The sequence below is a fragment of the Sylvia atricapilla genome, chromosome 7, assembly GCF_009819655.1.
Source record: "Sylvia atricapilla isolate bSylAtr1 chromosome 7, bSylAtr1.pri, whole genome shotgun sequence".
Lineage (NCBI taxonomy): Eukaryota > Metazoa > Chordata > Aves > Passeriformes > Sylviidae > Sylvia > Sylvia atricapilla.
Window position 1 is genome coordinate 19,567,577 of NC_089146.1, and position 20,540 is coordinate 19,588,116.

Here is a 20,540-nt window from a genome sequence, read left to right on the forward strand (position 1 = left end):
TAGAGAAATGGCTATACGAAATAGAATTGGAGTAGGTGGAAGATACATGCCTTTATTCATTTTTTTCCCCATAGGTACACCTCTAAATATTAATAAAAAAACAGCTATGTTTCAAATAGGGAGATTTATTTATTTATTTATTTATATGGAAAGAAACCGAATTGTTACCTGGTTCTTTTTCATCCATGTAATCATTCAGACTCATTAAGGAAAGATGCTGCTCATGAGGAGTGCTGGGGTTCTTTACATTTACTTTGAGCAAAAAGGCTTTTTGAGTTGTATCATGTTCACTCTGTAGACCCCATCGATGTAGCTTTCTTTCCATTGAGGACAATTGAGTTATGACATCTCAAAATGTCTAGGAATATGTGGTTATTTGGTAATACAATTGTCTTTTCACATAAAGAGCACTGTGTGTAGCTGTCATCAATAGGCAATTAGAAATAATGAAGCAGAAGAACCAAAGAGTGTCAAGAGGGTTTGAGTAGGTGGGCGTTGTCCTACTTATGTCCTATAAAAAAAAATCAACAGGCAAAAAATTTTAACCTCATGATAGTAAGACTGCTCTGTTCTGGAAGACAGGCTGTGTAGTACTAAATGGCTGCTTTAACGGAGAGGCTTGCATTTCTGCCTGCATCTCTGTTTTTGAAATCTTGGAAATGGTTTTGAGAAGCATTCTGGTGTGGGGGGTCGCCAACCAAACTGTTCCCGCATTCCCCAACCCACACCTGTAGTACTGTACCTGTGATGGTTTATAATATAGAGGGCAAGGAAAGCTTTTGAAGACTGTTACCTTAATCTTCTGGTATTTGGATTAAGGTTGCTGAAAGTTTTGTTTCCTTCTGTCAAATTAGTATCTTTTGCCAATGGCCTGCATTGTGCTACTGCTCTGTTATTGACCAAGAAAGAACAAAATATCAAATCAAATGGTCAGCAATCACAAGTTTTTCACAACAAGGGAGGCGTGGGTGTCAGTGCTTCCTCTTCTCGCAGGCCTCCCTGGGGTTCAGCAGTCCTGCTGCCCGCTGCTCCCCTCCTGTGCTGGCTGGTGGGAGGAGGCTCTTGTGCCCTGGTGCAGCCGCCAGTGCTCCCCCAGGGAGAACTGAGCTGAGCTCTTCGGCTCTGAATGTGCCCGAGCTAGAAGCTACCAGTGCTCCATTCTGAAGTAAAAAGTACCCTCCTAGAGGTAGATTTGCTATGCCTTTTTTGCAGGACTTGGTACTTAGACAAAGACATTGATTTTACAGTTTCCCAGGTTGCTTCTGCTGCAGAGATCTTATCACCATAAGCTGAAAGCTGCAATTTGTGAAATTAAATAAAGTTCCACACCATTTTTTTCAGCTCTGTGGAAAGGTTTTTGAAGTAAGTGTTCACACTGAGGAAAAGTGCAATGGTTATCTGGTTGAGGTTGTTAAACCTGGAACTATTCCCATCATCTCATAGAATCGGCTAAGAATCCTGTTGCATTCAGGATCCGTTTCTCACTGACTCTCTTTCTTCTCTCTCCTTGTTGCATCACCTCTGATTAAAACAAAACATTTAATCTTATTAAAACTGGAGCATTTACTCTGTATTATGAGAAATAGGAAGAGGGTGGAGAAATCCGCCTTGAATTAGAACAGAGGATCCAGAGGGAAGGACCATTATTGAAATCTCGGCCCAATGAATTAATAATACTTCACAACAGCTTCAGTGGGACTAAAATTTCACTCCCAATCTGTGTGATTATGAGCTCCTCAGTTTACTCCTGGGGCTATAAAATGGAAAAGGATCCAGTCGTGATTAAAGAGTAGGTGTGATTTGAATGGAAGGTGATTACTAAAATCTTCTGAAATCTTCTCCCCTGCTGGTGCTGCAAGCTTTTCCTATTTATAATGGCGTAGCAGAGCTATCCAAGCAGAAAATTACGCCAGAGAGAAAGAGTTTTCTGATTATCTCTGATTAGGTTCAGTGCTAACCTTGTAAATTTGCCTGTCAGATGGGGCACTGCCAAATCACCCATAAGCCTGATGTTTTACAAAAGACGAAAAGGATGAGGAAACTCCTGCACTTTTGTATTGCCTGATACTTTTTTTTTCCTCCAAAAGGATTTTTGCAAGGATGAATCTAGACTCTTGGATGAAAGCCACTGAGCTACAATTTAATGTTACATTAATTACTATGTAAAAGTGCTTTGTTTTCATGGATTTCTGTGTATTTATGTGTACGGATTTATAAGGCCAACAAAGGTCCAAATCTCTGAGGTCTGTCCTGTTTGAAGGTAATGTAGCTTAGATTGATCTGTGGAAGTCAAAGTAGGGCTGTGTTTAAGCAAATATGTGTTACCCTTTCCCCTTTTCTATCATCTTCATATTCTGTTGTCAGCTTAGTTGAGCTTTTTCATAGCCAAAGATTTTAATTCTTAATAAAGTAATTGCCGATGAAGTCTTAACAGTAAGGCTATATGTATTTAAATCCAGATAGGGGTTGTTGAGGGGGCTGTTATATTCATATATGCCCTATAAAATGTTTAGGCTACCTAAAGAGTTTATGCTAAAAGTAACGGTACTGAAATAAATTTAATATTCCTTCTCTTTTCTGGTATAAGCTGAGGGCCTAAAAAAACGCTTTGGAAGAGTACTTGTGACATCCCAAATTGGTGTCAGTTTAAACTGAAGACAGCTGTTGGATACAAGCAATTACAGCCAAGTGAATCAAACATTCTGTTTCAGTTCAGGAGAGTAAGTGGGTTTGCCTTCCAGTTTAAGGTGTGTTAGATGTGTGTCTTTAGTGTTGCAGAAAAGCGACAGTGTTTTACTTTTGATGAAATTGGCATTTTGAAAATGCTTGGTACCATTTTGGTTTAGTGAGGAATATAGTTTGAGATACTGAGACAGGCAGATAATATGTCCTCAAAATGGTTTGAGGCAAAGTGTGTTCTTTAACGTAAATTTAAATTTGGGCTGGTTCATAACTGTAAAAAACTTGTTTTATTGCATTTGTGAGGCTTTGGTGGGGCTACCACTTATCAAGTATACTTTCTTACATCTTTCTTTAGTTAGTCACTGCCAAGGCAATGCGTAGAAGAAATTATTTATACCATAACATTTTGAAACCGTAACTTTTATTTTGTATTTCTGTGGCTTGTGTAAGCCTTCTCCAGAGCTGCTCCAGCTGGGGCTGTGCTCTGCTCTCTGGAGGTGGCTGAGCTCTTGCGCTGCGGGCAGGGCCGGGCTCTCGCCGTGCCGTGTCGGTGGCTGCGCACCGCGGAGCCTCGTGTGTGCAGAGCGCGGTGTCGGGGCTGGGGATGGGCCTCCAGGACATCGCCTGGATCCAGCCTCGCTGCTTAGCCTGTGCTCATCATTTATTCAGAGACGAGAGGAGGAAATTCTGTGGAGCAGAGTGGCAAGTGCAGCGTTGCCAGTAGATACGGGGAATGTTGATTCCTCCTAGCTTATATTTAGACTGTAAGTGCCTGAGAACAAATACCTGCGCTTTGATTCTCTCGCCCTGCACCAGCACATTTCTCTTGTACAGTCTCTTATTTTCACTCAGTGGTTTCAGCCCTCGCTTCGTAGGGAGGTATGTGCCTGTAAAAACCTCAGGGTGATGACAAAGATCCTGATAAAGTATTTACTACATCCTCGAGGTGTGTGCATCTTTTTGTGATGCTCTTACTTGTTAATATGCTCTCCTTGCTACCTATCTAGAAAGTACATGGCAGCAATTTCCTAACCAAACAAAACTCTACTTCTACCGATTTAATTAGTGGCCTTTGATTTTTCCAAAAACTGCAGCAGTAGTTGTTCAGCTCTCCTCAGTATTTCTTTTTCTGTCCCAATTTATAGATAGATAAAACTGTTACGAACCTTGCAATTCACAAAATACTTTTTCCTCTGTTCTGAGATGTTATTTTTTTTTACAAGTGGATTTATCATTTTGTCTGGGTTTAGGCATCCTAGCCCTTGAGATGAGAGAAATGTGAGGCATTGGGCCCCTTGCTCTGTTTCCCAAGTCCTCCCTTGCCTTTGCTTTTCCATGGACAACTTACCGTCTAATGAGGAAATCTCCGGGACCCACGGATGCTGTGTTGTGGTTCATGCAGAGGTGTATGTGTAGACTCTTTTCAGAACTTGTAGCTGCTGCTGCTTGGAAGCTGCCCCTTCTAGAAAACCATTTCAGAGCTTGCTCACAGCTTTACATGTAGTTTTACATGTAGTTACCCTACATTAACTGTTGAGCAATTCCTAAATGTTCTGTACAACAAACTCCCCCAGGTCTGACTTACCCCAGCAGTCATTTGTGGGTTTTAAACCTACCACTGTAACTGTTAACAAAAATCTAGCAGGGCTTTGATATCTGAAGAGTTACCTGGTGGAAAAACCTAAACCCATTCCTATAGCTGTAAACCTGACTGGTTCTTTCTTACAATGTTAAGGTTTTGGTATCTCTGTGCTGTGTTTTTCTTTTGTCATCTCTCAATTTGTGTTTTTCTTACTAGACCTGATTTCTGTTTGTCTGTCCACATGAATTAAGCTAATGGAGCATTGTTAATGCTTGAGAAAATAAATCTGTAGAATGTACAATTTGTTACTACTTTTAAAAGCATTTGAAAAAAACAAACCAAAACCATTTTAATCCTGTGTGTGCTCAGATCTCAATGAGATCCTTTCAGAAGCTTCTGTTGGAGACAAGTTTGCTTGCATGTTAACAGTAGCTAATATAAATAGGTAACAAACTGTGAAAATTAGGGCTTCTACTGCTTATCTAACAATGATCACAATCCTTGTCTTAGTCAAAAGAAATCTCCTAACTCTGAAAATATTTTTTTTATGTATATATTTAAATGTCAACTTACTGCCTTCTGGAGAGGATTTCAGACCTGATTTGTTCTTGTAGAACTCACTCAGACTCATATTACTATCTGAATTTTTGGTAAGTTAACATTAAGATTATTTGTGTATAATGTGGAGATACTGGCAAATCTAGGAACAAGGATATAAATGCGCTTCACAAGATACAAAATGGTACCTATATTCATTCCCATTGTAACAGGCAGGTGAGTGTAAGTTATTGGTTTATGCCATTTACATTTTTATTACTTCTTTCTGTTGTGGATGTTTTTTCAAGCTAGCATGGAAGAAATTTTTCAAGAAAAAAAATGAAGTAAGCTTTAGTAATTTTACCTATTGGTGACATACTATTTTGAGGAAATGTAATGTGGTTTATGGTTAAATTAGATCTGTGTTATAATTTAAATTTGGTATATCAAACATGTAATTTTGGCCTAAATGCAATGATCTAAATTTGTTGGAAAAGACGTTAGAGCTGTGGGAAGAAGACCGAATGTCTGCTACTCCTTTTGAAAATGCTGCTTTTCATGGTGGTGTGGGTCCTGATATGATTAAAACTGCAGTTTCACAAATATGTACTTTCAGAACTGTTAAGATAAATCAGTTGCCAATTATCTGATGTGTTCCAGGCAGCTGAAAATCCCTCAGATGATGATGATGTCTCATCCATTGTGAATTATTGCTTTAAGCAAATACACGTCCTGGCATTTCAGCAAACTGAGAATAAACATGCAAATTAGAAGCAGTGGTGTACATGAAATTTCAGAACATGTTTATTTTTCTAAAGTTACGTTGTCTGACATAGGCTTCAAAGAAATGAGTATTTTTGTCATCTGTAGTGTATCACTTCCACTAAAATTTCTGCAGTTCCCAAGTTTTTCATCTGCTCCTTTTGCTTAAGGCCCCTCTGTTCCTTCTTCTGTCCGGAGGTTCTTCGCTTATGGGCAGTGATGATGTGATGTTCTCTTTGCTTGCTGTCACAGAATGGTTTGGGTTGCAAGGAGCCATTGAAAGGTCATCTAGTCCAACACTCAGTCTTCGATTAGACCAGGTTTTCTTGCTCTCCAGCAATTGCACAACTAGTAAAAGTAATACCTGGGAAAGGGCAGTGCTGTTTGCCCTAATCTCTCCTCATGAGCTGTCATCCATCCTCACAGTACTTGCTGAGGCAAAAACAAATGTTTCTCTTTTTATTTCTGTATTTTATGTCCATGTTGCCAGTCAGCCATGTACATGCAAGTACTATTTTCCAGATGCATTTTTTCTGGTTTTATATTATATTAGGCATTATTTTTTCATTTAAACAAAATGCAGCTTTATAGAAATTGTGATGCATGAAAAAAAAATAGTAAATTGTTAGGTGCTATTGAAATGAAAGGCATAGGAAAGAAAATAATGAAATTATTGCTGGAAAGGGGAAACATGGCCAGGTGGTAGTATTAACAATGACAATTTGTGTGATTTTTAGTTTTCTTACTGATATGTCTGTCCCAGCATTCAAATAATGTATTTCTTTGAAGTGGTATATCTCTGGTTTTAGCAGAAGATAAAAGTGCAAGCTTGTTTTCAGTGACATTTCATGCACAGCAATTTCAAAACCATGAAAAAAAAATTAAAGCATTTAATTTTAAGTCAGGAATCATTTAAATTCAGGAAATAGATGATTTGTCACAAATGAGGTAAATTTGTCTGCTAAGGGTTCACTCTGCTTACTTTCCTTAGTTCATAGAAATGTGACATTTCGGGTGACCATGATCTTTTCTCTGAGTTAAAATATGCTCTTCCCCAGTGTAAACTTTGTGCTAAAGTGCGACCAAAGATCTTGCAAGGTTTTTGCCTGCTTATGCTAGAAAGCTTTTCTAATATTACTGCTACAAAGTTTGATGACCATTATTGCCCTATAGATTTTTTTTTTTTTTGGCTGTCTAATACAGGTGTACTTTGCTGTGGTAGTTAACAGGCTAGACATTTTTCTATTTGTTGACTTTAGGGAATTTTGGGTATTCCTGGGCTTCAAGAAAAGAAACAACAATTTAAACCTTAAATTGACTAGAGTAGGGGCCTAGGTATTTCAGAAGCTGTTACATGTGCTTGTGAACCTTCTTCCCCATGTCTCACATTTCAGTAAATGGCTTTGTCCTAAAGGACAACAGTAATCATCTCACACTAGGTACATCACACACAAGCAGTGGGGTTTTTTTGAGAAAATAGGGGTAACCCATTCACATTTACATAGTCTGATCATTCTTCTAGGCATATGGCTGGATACATTGTCTCAAACATTCAGCTGCCTCTGAGATACAATTATACATCAATATCCATCATGTTAGGCACATTGTCCTGTGTGAATGGTGGGCTTTTTTGATCTTGTATGTCAATTGATAAAGCAAACAGGCAATAATTGTTTTGTCAAATACTGGCATGCAAGGCTCGGTTTATTTTCCTATAGACACTACCTGTTCAAAGTCCTTTTTAATGGAATCTGTGAACCATTGTGTAATTTATTGCACCAATTAACACAAGCCAATACCTTTGCAAGTAATTAAATCAGTTTAAAAATGTTGCACAACTCACCCATCTGCTTGAAGTGACAGCTAAATTGCAGTATAATACAATTTTAAAAGTATACTTCCATAACTTGTACTTCTGTGACAGCACCTGCACTGTGTGCATGTCTATTCCCATATTAAACAATGTAATTTTAATTACATGCTGTATATATTCTTGATTCTTAGCCCATTAGTTTTATCCCCATGTGTGGAAATGCTGAATCCAAGAAACAAGGCGATAAATAATACTGCCTTTTAATGACCAATTAAAGCATCCTATCATCAACCTTGACATCAGCTGTGTTACAAATTCAAAGTACAGCTATGCTTAGAATACAATAGCAGACTCTACTTCTACTTGGGAAGTAGAGTCAGCCTCATCCTTACAGGGTGCCACTCTCCAGAGGCAGCAATTCTTCATTCCATCACCCATCCTGCCAAAATGAGGGTAAACGTAATACAAAGCCTGAGTGCACCTTGTGAAATTTGTCCCGAATGATCTGGGCCTTTTTGTGGCCCTTGAGAGGGGAACTGGTGTTCTCTGTAAAATTCATTGACTGTATACTTTAGAGTATGGATGTGTAGGCAGCTGTTGCGGGGTGCCCTGGCCTGGTGGCTGGGGCTGGAGCTGCGGGTTGAGCTGCGGTGGGAGATGAGCCGGGAGCTGCCGGCTCCGCATGACTGAGGCAGGAGGGCGGTGGGGGAATGGACACAGGGACACAGCAGGAGCCGAGGCTTCCCCGCTCTGGGGCCGTGAGGGGATCAAAGCCCAGGGGTTCCTTTGCTGAGGAACGTGGCACTGTGTTATCCCAGTCCCAGCTGTGCAACTGTGGCCTTGGGAGTTCCACTGCTGGAGCCTTGGGAATGGGCACACTGGGAAGTTTCCTTTCCAACACCTACTATGTCCATAGTTACAATGACCTTGTAGCCTTCGTGGCTGTTCCAGATGCTGTGAGAGGTTCATTTTCTGCTTTAAATGTGATAATAGTAAGATAAGCTGTCCTGTCTGGTGAAATGAATTAAATAATGCAGTTTTTGATACCTCCAAGACAGTGACAGAGAAAAGTACTGCTGTCTTCAGCCTTTGTGCAAATACTCTTGTAACAGATTCAATACCAGATGTCTGACTATTAGGAAGATATGAGGAGAGTGGAGGCAATGCAGAGAGCAGAACGAGATAAAAAGGTTAAAACATTGAAACTGTGGAATAAAGTATACTTGATTAAGTGGGAGTTAAAATGAAGCATGAAAAAAATGCTGTTTTGAATTCCAATGAACTATCCAAGGTTGTGAGGAAAGGTAAAAAGAATAAGGAAAAAAACCCAAACAACCTTAGACTTGTGATAGTGATCTCTGCAGGCAGAGGGAAGATGAAAGATGATAGATCTTTTTTTTACCATATGCCTGAACTAGGTAATATCAAAGAAAAAAAATTTGAAGGAACAACGTCAGGTGCTGCTTGTCCCCTGAAACTTGCTGAAATCAGTTTTCCAGGCATTAGTGTAGGACTGTAAAACTGTCCTACAGATATGGGCCCTCTCTTCATAAAAACGCTATGTTCTTGTTTTTGTGGCTGGTTTGAATGGATACCTTTAGATGGGAGAATGCTGAGCTATGCCAAAGCACATAAGGAAAATGGAAAGAGTGAGGGAAATACCAGGGAAATATACCAGATTGAAGCAGAGTAAAAGTACAGAAGAACAGAGCAAGGCTAAGAGACATTTCTAAATCAAGGAAAAGCTTGAAATGATGCTGTAGGGTGTTCTCTGCTTCCCCCTTGCTTTTACTGCTATCCTGAGGTACCTAGAGAGGTCTCATTTCTCTTTGAAGAAAGATGTCATGTTAGAAAATAGGCCAGAGAAAGGAATTCTTAAAGAAAAAAGGGATGCTTGATAGATGCGGATATGGTAGGTGTTAGCCAGCACACCTCAAGTTTGGGTTATTTGCTTCACCCAAGTAAGTTGTCTGCGTTACAAAACCACTGCACTTAATTCTGTCCAGCTTGTTATGTAATGCTGCCTTTGCAGAGTAAGTGCTCAAGGATAAATCTTGCATGACAAATAAATGCCTCTTGCTCATGGCTCTTTCAGGTGAGGCAGAGATATAATGTAGATTCAGCTTATGTGCAGACCTAGCAGAAAAATGGATTCTTTTCCTGTGTTAGGCAAGCCATCAGAGGAGATACTTGACACAACTTAATTGCAGGTGTGGGTGAGTAAATAAGGTGCATTCTTTCTCTTTTTTCTCCTCAGATGACTCCTCTTCTTCCACTTCAAAATCCGTATTTTTAACAATGTTCCATGTCATATAGATCTCCTTTTTTTTTGATGCGTTACTGCTGTAATAGGCCAGTGTCAGCACTTTTCAGAATGTTTTCTACATTCTGTTTTCACTTAGGGCACTGCAGATTTCTCTGGTAAATCTATGAGAATCAATTAAGTAAATGAGAAAATAGAATGCTTGTAATTAAGGTAATCAAGCTACATGAGATCTACCCTACTAGTGCTAATATCTCTATATCTCCAAGCTGTCTATTAATTAAACACCATGTAAGTGTTGCAATTAGACTCAGGCAGGCTGCTTTGGTGGAAATAAGAGAGATGAAAACGATTGGAGGGGTTTTACTGTATATGAAACTCTTGGTTGGTTTAAAGCATCTCATTATGTTTGTAAGGTTGCTGTGTTGCTACAGATACTCCTGGGATGCCTGAGGACTCTTTTGCAGGCTTCAACTACTTCTGGAACAAGTGACCCAGGGAAATACAATTTGGTTTGCAAAAACTACCCTTCTTCTCAGGAGTGGGGTAATTTTCCCCTCCATTTCATGAATGAGTTTTGGATATTGCGCTCTAAAGCCAGTGGAAAAAGGTTTGATACTTAGTTCTAAATAGGAAACTGCAAAGGGCAGAATGGGGAGAGGTGGATTTTTCTGATGTTCTTACAAGACAAGGATTTCTTCCTACTTATGTGTTATTTTGGTTTTTCACTTTTATTTTGATATGAGGACCCTGGAGTTGCCCAGACCTCCCTGAGAGACAAAACAGTATCTTAAGATACTTGTGCTGGGGGCCAAAGGCTGCATGAGACTTACTGGGTAATCTGAGTGTGCTCAGACTGTCATTCTTCATTTATTTTCTGGTGCTTTGCAGGGTAGGGGAGAAGGAAAAAGCTCTGTCATGGTCACTATGTCTGTGAGAGACCAGGGAGAACCCCTTCCCTCTGTATGGGTGACCTGGGTGGTCACACAGCAGCTTCAAACAACTTCATTGTGGTTTTATGAGAGGTGAGTTTGGGGACATTTCTCCTTTTCTCCTGTGTGTAGCTTTTGGTGGCTGCAAGCCCACATGTTAAGACACCATGCAAGTAGCAGAAGAGCCATGCTGAGGGTGTCAAGAAGCTTTGCCACCTTAGAATGGCCAAACTTGGGTCTTATTAGCTGGGGCTGCCAAAGCAGCTGAATAGGGTGGAGCAGAGGATGAACCCATCTGCTACTTTGCCAGATATTGCCATGGCTGCACTGAAGTTCAGAAGCTTCAGATGAAGTAGTACATCTGACCTGGGTGGGTGACACCTTGATGCAATTGTTGCACATGTAATGAATAAAAATAGTGTTTTGTTTATTTTTTCAATTTTTTAAAAACCCCTGCGTTTAAAACACAATATTCTTCCTCATGACAAATGAGCCAATTCACTGACACTGTGTTTTCAGGTAATACAATTTACATTTCTAGAAAAAAGTGAGGAAGAAAACTTACAGGACACCTCAACTTTTCACTTTTTTTTATTATTTGACATTGATACAAAAAAATAGTATCTTGATTAGCAGCTTTGCTGGCAATCCCACAAAACTGTAAATAATACATTAATCTAAAAGAATGCACTCCTACAGACACTATAGATAAAACAATATATACAATTTAGACAAATAAATACATGAGTACAGCCAGTCATATATAATGATACACCTAAATTTCGGTTACTGTTGACAAGCTTTTCTAGTTAATTACACTCTTCATTTACAAATTGCCATTGCCATCTACATTAAAAATGACAAAAAACCCTCAAAGAATCCAAATTGATACTTAACATTATTATTAGGGAATGTGGAAAATGAACCTTGAGGCTTCTGTTTAAATATTCTCATGGTTTTAGCAAAATAAAAAAGAAAAAATGCTTTTGTGAAAAAAATTCCTCCTAAAGAGATGCACTTCCCTCCTGCAGCTGCTTTGCTCAATATGCTTTTTTCATGAGCATTTTGGAATCAAAATGTGATTACAGTCACACGTTTGAAGTGACTAAAAGCCAACATGTTTAACCAAGTTGTCATTTGTCCCATGCCCAATGAAACAAAATGACTTTTAAGTAATATAAATATTTTTTTGATTAAAGGAAGTCTATTGGAAATGTTTGTTTCTTAACAGTATCCCACATGGCATAAATACTACTAAGTGGAAGGAAAAACTGTCCCTATGAGCAGATGTATTGCTACCTTTCCATATCCAGGTTCCCATAGTGAAATTTCTGAGCAAAGTGAAAACAATAAATCTAAGTGTAACGAGCTAATGAAATATAATACCAGAAAATTAATAGAAGTAGAAAATTAGGATTTTGTTATGTTGTTTCAAATTCACTTGACAGCAAAAGAAAAAGTATCTTGTACATTCAAAAGTTAGGGCACACATGCTTAAGGCTCTTGAAACACTGGACAAATATAATGCCTCACTCAGCTCCATGCATAACAGAATGCTACATAGCAAGCAGACTGACACATATATACAGCTGAATACAGAAGAAAACGCCTTAGAAATATGTACATCAATCTCAAGATGAACATTTACATTTCTGTTGAAGGTCTATCTATTTATAAAGGGCAGGAAATACACTTTTTCAGATACTATTTTCAAGGTGTACCTTGCGATTATTAATGCGGTCTACTTGTACTAGGAGAAGTTCAAGGCTACCATGCTACTTGAGCCCTGAGGTATCTGGATTGGGAGCCCTGCTGTCCTCCTGGTTACTAACCAAAGGCCACAGAAGCATCAGCAGAAATAAGGCAACCAAATCCGTTTGTTTGTGATTCAGAACCCCCAAATTACTGCACAGTGCAGAGGGATAGCAGAAGTGATTGCAGCCAGCGGGTTCAAATTATTACAAAAATATGTTCTGGGCAGGATGGCATCTGTGCTATCTGATTTACCCAAGGGCTGGGGATGAATTTCACCCTCATTTCCATTCATAAACAAGAATATAATGGGACTTGTGTAAGGAAATCTGAACTTCACCCAAATCAACGTGTTATATATTGACTTATGCAATTAGTTGTACCTTGGAAGTTCTGGATTTGATAGGGCATAGCAGCCTTAACAAGGACTAGATCAGCAAGGGAAGGATAAATCTTAATTGTGCTGCAAGAGGTGTAGCATTTTTATAAAAATTGCTGGGGTTTTGGTTTGGGTTATTTTTATTTATGAAGGGTACACAAGCTCCTGTTAACAGTAACCCCTAGGCTGCCTGTTGTGTATTTTCATCTTTAGATCTGACATGGATTTGCTTGAGATAGCTCCTGCTAGTGACTTAAAAGCCAGGTACACTCTACCTTATTTACAAGTAGTTTCTTTTGAAATGATAGTTCTGCATCTGTGAACAGGACTAACAATTTGCCATGAAACCACAAACCTTTTAGGGTAGCATCTTCATTCCTCTGGTACTGTTGTGAAATGCTGTGTACGTCTATGGCAAAATCAGGTCAAAGTTTCCCTCTGAATTCTTCTTCATTAGATTTCTGACAACTTTATAGACATTCTGAATAACATACAGAGTTAGCAGTTTGCAAATATTACACATAATGCCAGCTGCAATGAATGAGACTTTGTGTGTGCTGAGGATGGGTGTGAGTAATCTACAGCTGATAATGTATCTGGTGGGTTTTGGGTTTTTGTAACTTGTGTGTTCTTCATTCCAAGTTATTTGCTGAACAATATCATATTTCACCGCCTTGTTATAAGAGATGGCCTGAATTTATCAAAGAGTTTTCACAACATTTCATAAATACTCATATTCAAAATACATGTAAGCATATTATGAAACTTGAATAAATCTTTTGTACTTGATTTCTGTTTCGTGTCCAGGGGATCTCCTGAGTGGCACCTCAGTGCACATTGACTGTGATGAGTAAACTGAGAGCTTTAAAGGGTTTTTAAAAACGCTAGAATTTGGGTAGTTTTAATAGGTTTTTCTTTAAGAGCCCTCTATTTTGCTGTGAAATTTTTACTTAATTAAATGTACGCTGTTGTCCAGTCAACAGAAAATTGATTGCATTCTTTTATTGGTCAATATTCTCTTTTTCTACACCACTAAAATTTTGTTAGAATCTTGTTCCTATAGGTACTGCAGCAAAAAGTAAAGCTTCCCCTTCAAAAGCTGTTTTTGTGTTAGTTGTTTTTAGGTAAATAGTGCACTGACTGATGTGGAAGAAATATGCTGCTTATTGACACTTTTAGCATTCAGTATAATTACATATTCCTATTCAAGATGTTGAATGGTGAATCCATTGATACTAATGAGAGACATTGCCTTGCTTTGAAATTAAGATATTCATGCTTTTCATATATATTTTTAAGATTTCATACATCTCCCCTCTTATTTCACCTACAGATTCTACTTAATTTTTAAATTGTGTTACATATTTTATGGGCATTTTAGGAAGTGTAAAGAAATGGGTTATTCTGAAATAATTTAAAGAAATACCATTTGGTGGATGAAAATACATTTCAGTGTGTGGGTTTGTTTCTAAGGCCAATGAAACTTTGATGTTCTTACCTGTCTAAAATCTGCTATTATGCCATTAATAAGCTATTTGGGAATTGCAGACGTACTATAAAATACACATGTCAAAGTAGGTTTATAAGTTCAGTGCAAATGTATGCTGCTTAATTTATTAACAAGGCTCTAAATAGAGATGGTTGCAGGGTGTCAAAAGAAGAATAAAAGTATGTTTGTATTCTTCATTTCTTAGAGTCTGATCTTATCTCAGAGGCTGAGGTGTGGATTGTTAAGCAGCTCATAATAGTTTATTACTGTCCTTTTACACACAGATGCAGGAATGGATATGTGCAATAGATGGTAATATACAAAATCTGAGATTTTACTTTATATCCTTTCAATTGGCATAATGTCCTTATGAAAAAGAGCCTGAAGTTTGTAAACCAGTAGTCAAAGCAAGAATGAAAAATCAGTCATTAAAAATCCTCTCACAGTTAATATCCCACAGTTTAACCTGTAAATCAGCAGATCACTTTGTCAAAAATAACCAAACTCAACCAAAATTTTAAAAAAGGTATTTACATCTGTAAAAATCTTAGCATCTAAGATGTTTCTTGCTGGACATGTCATTCCAAATTCTGTGCATTTCTTCTGGTGTTATCTGGTGCACCGTGATCACCCTGCGGTACCTGCACAAGCTGTAGGCCATTTTCCAGTGATTGAAGCCACTGTTTTGGAAGGGGTGAATGCCCAGCTTCCGAAGGCAGAGTCCAACGTACACGTCTTCAAGATGAAGAAGTCTGGTATGAAGGGAGGTTTTGTAAATCATTTCTGCTACATCAGCTGAAAAAATGTAGCCAGTGCCTGAACAGAAGGGTGGGTAATTGCTGTCGGGATACAAATCTCTGGGCATGTACCATTTACTGCGAACATCTCTTATTGGTCCTCCATTTATAACATAACCTGTGAAATACCTTCTCCTTGGCTTGGTGTTAGGTTTGAGCAGCTTATAAATAAGATTGTCCATATTTACAAAAATATCACTGTCTGTCTTCATAACGTACTTTGCTTTTGAACAAAATGTTGCTACCCACCTCATCCCCATCAGCGTTTTCAGAGTGAGGTTATGGTAAGAGTCGATAAAATCTTCCACAATAATGTCGTGAAAAATTTGGCTTTCTTGCTCTACCATTTGATTTAACACAGGATCTGCATTTTTCCCAAGAAGAAATAGTGTGGCAATTTTAATTCCTTTAAAGTTGTTTTCATCTCCCCACGTCTCTCGAATGGCTTGCCTTGCATCAAACTCTTTGTGAGTCGTACTGATAAGAATGACCAAGAACGGGGCGCTCTTCTCGCATTTGTTGGGTTCATTGATAAGGAACTCAAAGGAATGTGGATTTATAGGTCGAGTTCTTATGTTGCCAAAGGAAACATTTTTTCTGGCTATAGATATGCTACTGACCTGTCTGTGGCCTGTGTAGGAAGAAGTAGGACGAGTTATGCTTAAGTACCAAAGAGCGCTTGCCCAACAAACTACTGTCAAAATATATAAACATGAGACCTTTGAAGCCATTGTTCCTCTAGCTCTTCTATTCCAGGTGATGAACCAATAGCCTTTGTACCGTGAGTGCACCTGTGTCCTGGAGAGGCAGCATATTACTAATGAAACTTGAAAGTTCGATATAGAAATGTAACTCTGTAATCATTCATGGATCTCAAATAGGAGCTATTAACCCTGATGATACTCAGCTTTTCTTCTTTTACTAGCAGCAGGAGCTTCCATTTCTTGGAATTTTCTGTTATTTCTGAAAAATATGAAGAAAGTTTTTCCATTGCAAGACCATAAAAGCCTAGGGCATGAAAAATGAGCCTATATATGGTTGGCCATTAATAACCTAAGTGTCTTAATGCATTTCTCAGTTACTCCTTTTTTTCTCATGAGGTTCCAAAATGCAAGATAGTGTCCTGGAATAGAGCAGTGTAACTGAAGTAATGCCTGTGTGATTGGTAATTTCTCACGGATGGTTTTCTATAAAAGAAGATAAGCAGGCATAGCATGTTGAACATTTAGATATTTTTGAAGGTATATGAAAATAGTTTTATGGTTTCTAGCATTTTCTTGCTTCTTAGCATTTCTTCTGGCCAATCTTTCAAAATTTGCTTTCAAAATTATTTAAAAAATGAGAAATAGTGTACTTTATTCTAGGATTGACAGCATCTATGGCAGCTATGCACACAAATACTATCAAATCTAATTTAGTCTAAATGTTAATATGTGTCCTGCTAACAAGAACACTTTGGTGGAAATCAGGCAGAATGGAACTGATTGGGAAAGGTACAGAAGAGAGAGAGAGAGAGATATGTATGCTGTCTTACCCATATAAAGATCAGCGCTCGAGTAGACTCCATAAAAGTCTAAAAATAAATTAACACAGTTCAGTTATTCTTGTTGGCTTCCTTTTCCTCTCCCCCCAAACCAGACTTTCCATGAGCAAACATAATTTGTGGACCATGTAAGATAAATCACGATGGCAGCTTAGTGATGGTGATACTTCACTGGCTGATGTGCAGAGTTGCCTGCCTGGACAGGGTCCTGGCACTGGCAGTCCTATCCTGGGCTGTTGGAGTCTTGCCTCCAGCATCAGGTAGTTTTGAGACTTTGTTGGATCAAGGAAATGTGCCAGCCCTGAACCTTCCATTGCTCTTGGCAATTTTGCTGGGAACTGGTTCTGTTTATCATCATTTTGTTGAAATGAGACAAGCTGCCTCGAGCCTGCCAGCTCAGTGCTGGCTCCTCCAAGGCACATCAGTAGCTGGAGAGTGCCTGTAGGTTCCACCTTCCTGAGTTTTACTATTGTGTTACTTCAGAGCTAAAGGATAGTAGAAGCTTGCAACAGAGGAGCTTTTTGCAAGGCTCTAAAATATTTGACATTTATTTTGGATAGAACATTATATGAATACATATTCATATAAAAAGATAGAAGCCTTGTCTTATAAATGTCTCCTCTGATACCGCAGCACTGACACATTGCAGTCAGACCACCCTCTAGGCAGGCCATTGGAATGAAAGGACTGTTAGGTACCCTGTGTGATTATTTCACACTGAAATTTAAGAACAACAGAGAAACAACCTGAACATTTACTAAATCTATACAAACTGTAATCTCCTTATAAATTCTTATAGCTAGTACTCTCCTTATTACATGCACTTTTAATTATTTAATGACCGGAACTCACATGCTGTTGTTCCCTTTCACAAAACAGGGTAATGAGAATTTTTTACCTGTTTCAGAGCTTTATTACTTTCAATTCCTTTTGCCCTATAACTGGGGCAATTTAATGAGGTGGAGGTGGGCTGTGATCTCCTTCATTACTTGTCACAGGACTCAGGGTTTGCAATCTTTTCCCACCAAGCAGTACCAGCAAATGTTTAGGAGCAGTGCCTTTAAGTGAGACCTTTAATTGCTCCACAGGGCTGCAGAATACAACGATCTTGGCAGGGCAGACTCATGTACATCCTTGTAAATGAATATGGTTGTGATAAATATATACACAGATGCTACTGTAATGTCCAGAGAGGGAATGTATCCTGCTTTAACAACCTGCTGTGATACAGTTTCTGAGAAGGGCAAAACCCATCCCGGATCTGGTAGGTTGGCTTTGTTTGTGGCTTCACTGTGAAGCTCTGCTAATGCTCCCACTGAAAATGCCAGTGAGGAAAACCACCAAGTGCAAAAAGCCATAATGTAATGAAGACACAAGAGTGTAAAGTCTAGAAAATTGCATTAATAAAGAAATAAGTACAGAAGTCGTGGATTTGAGCTGTAGAGCGAGAGAGACGTAGGTCAGTGTGTTTAATGGACTCTAGCATTAAGGTCTCACAAATAAGGGTAATATTCTGCATATGATGTATTATTTTAGGAAACTATATATTGCATTATCTAGAAGTGTATGGTGTTTTACTTCTTTTCTTTCATAAGGGTAGGTGCATTAGTTACCATGAGCACTGTGCAGATACCTGAGGGAAAGGAAAATTGTAACCAATGGCTCTTACAAACTGCAAAATTACATAAAATAGCTTTACAGTCCAGCAATGTCATGGCTGTGATATCCAATCTTGTGTACTCTGAAAGGATTAGAAGCAATAAAAGCCTTACTCCATTTTGAAGAAAGATTCTTTTTTTTCTCAGTTATAAAATCTGTATGTACTTGTGTGGGATGAATGCTTCTTATATTGGCCCTTGGACTGCTGTCTCTTGAAACAAATTTATCTTTTTCTGTTGTGTTTTTGGTGGGATTTTTATTTTGTTTACTTTGCCTTTTAAAAAGAAAAATAGGAGTTGAGATGGTGTGCTTTGGTTTGGAGTGTTTTACACCAACCCTGTAGAATTCTTGAACAAAGTGCAGGTGAAGTGCTTAAGAGTGAGCAGGCTGTAGTTTTCCTGAGGAGTGAATTTTAAATTTACTTATTTTTAGGAAGATTGAGGGAAAGACCAAAATGAGTGTTCCTTCCTATTCCAGCTTTTGTGAGGTGAAGATGTGAAAATTAAAGTTCATATTCCTTCTTTACTTGAGCTTTGTGCTATACAAGGGGAAGAAATTTGAAAGAAAAGATCATAAGCAAAACTGGCAAATAGTGTAAATATGATACCAAATTAGCTGAGAAGTCTTGGTCTGTAATTTAGGTGAGATTATTTTTGCCTCCAGGACTGATCTCGCTGCCTCTTTGTAGTATCACAGAGAGGTTTGATAAGTAGCTATGTTGTGTATTTTTTGGCCACAGGGCAAATGCCCCTACAGATTATTTCTGGTGACATTGGTCCTGCCCAGTAATTTCAATTTCAACATGTAGCTTGCATGAGCAAAAAATACATAGCTTGATTAGGCAGGGAAGGATGCACTAAGCAGTGGGATACTTACTTTGTGATGTTTTAGCAGTCAAGAATTTCAGAGGTTGCCAAATTCTGTTATTAAAGGTGATGCTAATTAATCAAGATCCTAAACAAGCACCTAACTCGGGCTCAGCTGCAACACAGGAATAATTCTAGGAATTTTGTAAAATTATTCACAGTATCAAAATCCGTGACAGGAAATCTTTTTGTTGTCATGTGTTTGTGAACCTGAAACAAGTTTACAGCCTTGTGGGACTCATATATCAAGGATGTGAATTATAAGAAATGAAATCAGAGGGTAAAATTAATGTATTCAAATTATAGCTATTTAAAAATTTTGTGTTAATTACTCGTTTGGAAAAGTGGAGGAATGAAGTATGGGAACTAAGCTCACTGTGATCAGAATAATGATTAAAGGCATTCAATACCCACATTACTGTGCTTCCTTTAGCACTTTGCCCAGAAATTGTTCAGAATATTTTTAACCTCATCAATAGTAAATATTTCAAAAGTTGCCTTCAATATTTAAGTGTGTAGCAAATTCACTTATATATTGTATTTTAGTCCTAATGATGGATTCAGTATATCATCACTATAAGGATGACTTCTTTTTTTAGTTGTGCCATGATCTAATTTGATTTGGTGTTAAAATTTGATGACCTTCTAACCAGGAGGATATGGGCAGTGACAATGTTTAAGCTCTTGGATCCTTGTTTTTAAAATTGTTTTATTCTGTCCCTTTTTCTAACCTGGTAGTCGCACTCTAAGTAATAAAAGGCTCAAGTGTTGAGGATAGACAACTGCAAAAAGCAAATGTTTTGCATCGTGTTTCTATACTGTGACACAAAGTTGTGCATTTAATTGCACTGTTCACAGCTCATGCTGTGTAAGGCAGAGAAGGCAGCCAGTCAGAGCACAGAAAGCTGTACTGTGTAACTTCTGTAAGTAATTGTCTTGATGAGGACTGTATTTGCAGCAAACCTTTTATGAGCTGACTGCACAACAAGAATAATCCTCCAGATAATGAGCACTTTTGAGAATCTTGTTAACCGTTCACGGGCAATTTTCAGGCAGATGCCAGATGAATTCAGCAAACCTTACTCATCAGTGGCAATATTTTGCCAATATTTTGGAATGCTGCTGTCTCTGCTGAGAGGCTGTTGATCTTTCTTTCAAGAAAGCCTGTCCTGTGTAAGTGCAGTTGCATTAATGTGTCTAGATCACAGTGGATGCCAGTGATAGAAGCCACAGCTCTTGAAGCCTGGCTGGTTGTCACAGTTGTAATCCATATCGTGTCACTACTGCTGAGGGAGGTGCTGAGTGCAGTCAGGATGCTGAGTCCTGGGTATGAACCCTGGATGAGAAGCCAAAGGGGACCACAGCTGTTCATCCTGACACCCAGGAGTCTGTTAGGCAGAGCACAACCGAGTCAAATTAACACTGTGCACCTCTGCCAAAATGTACCTTTTCCTTTCCCTGGAAAAAAAGAGGGAATGCAGTTG

The 20,540-nt window shown here is 38.6% G+C and overlaps 1 protein-coding gene across 1 annotated transcript; it reads right to left on the reverse strand.

Moving 5' to 3' along the window:
- Positions 1-13,312: 13,312 nt before the first annotated feature.
- On the reverse strand, positions 13,313-16,813 carry B3GALT1 (beta-1,3-galactosyltransferase 1). The gene is made up of 2 exons (XM_066322865.1): positions 16,523-16,813; positions 13,313-15,951 (listed from the first exon to the last, which is right to left on the reverse strand). Exon 2 carries the CDS (start codon positions 15,717-15,719, stop codon positions 14,739-14,741), a length of 981 nt encoding a protein of 326 aa, XP_066178962.1. The 5' UTR covers positions 15,720-15,951; positions 16,523-16,813; the 3' UTR covers positions 13,313-14,738.
- Positions 16,814-20,540: the final 3,727 nt, after the last annotated feature.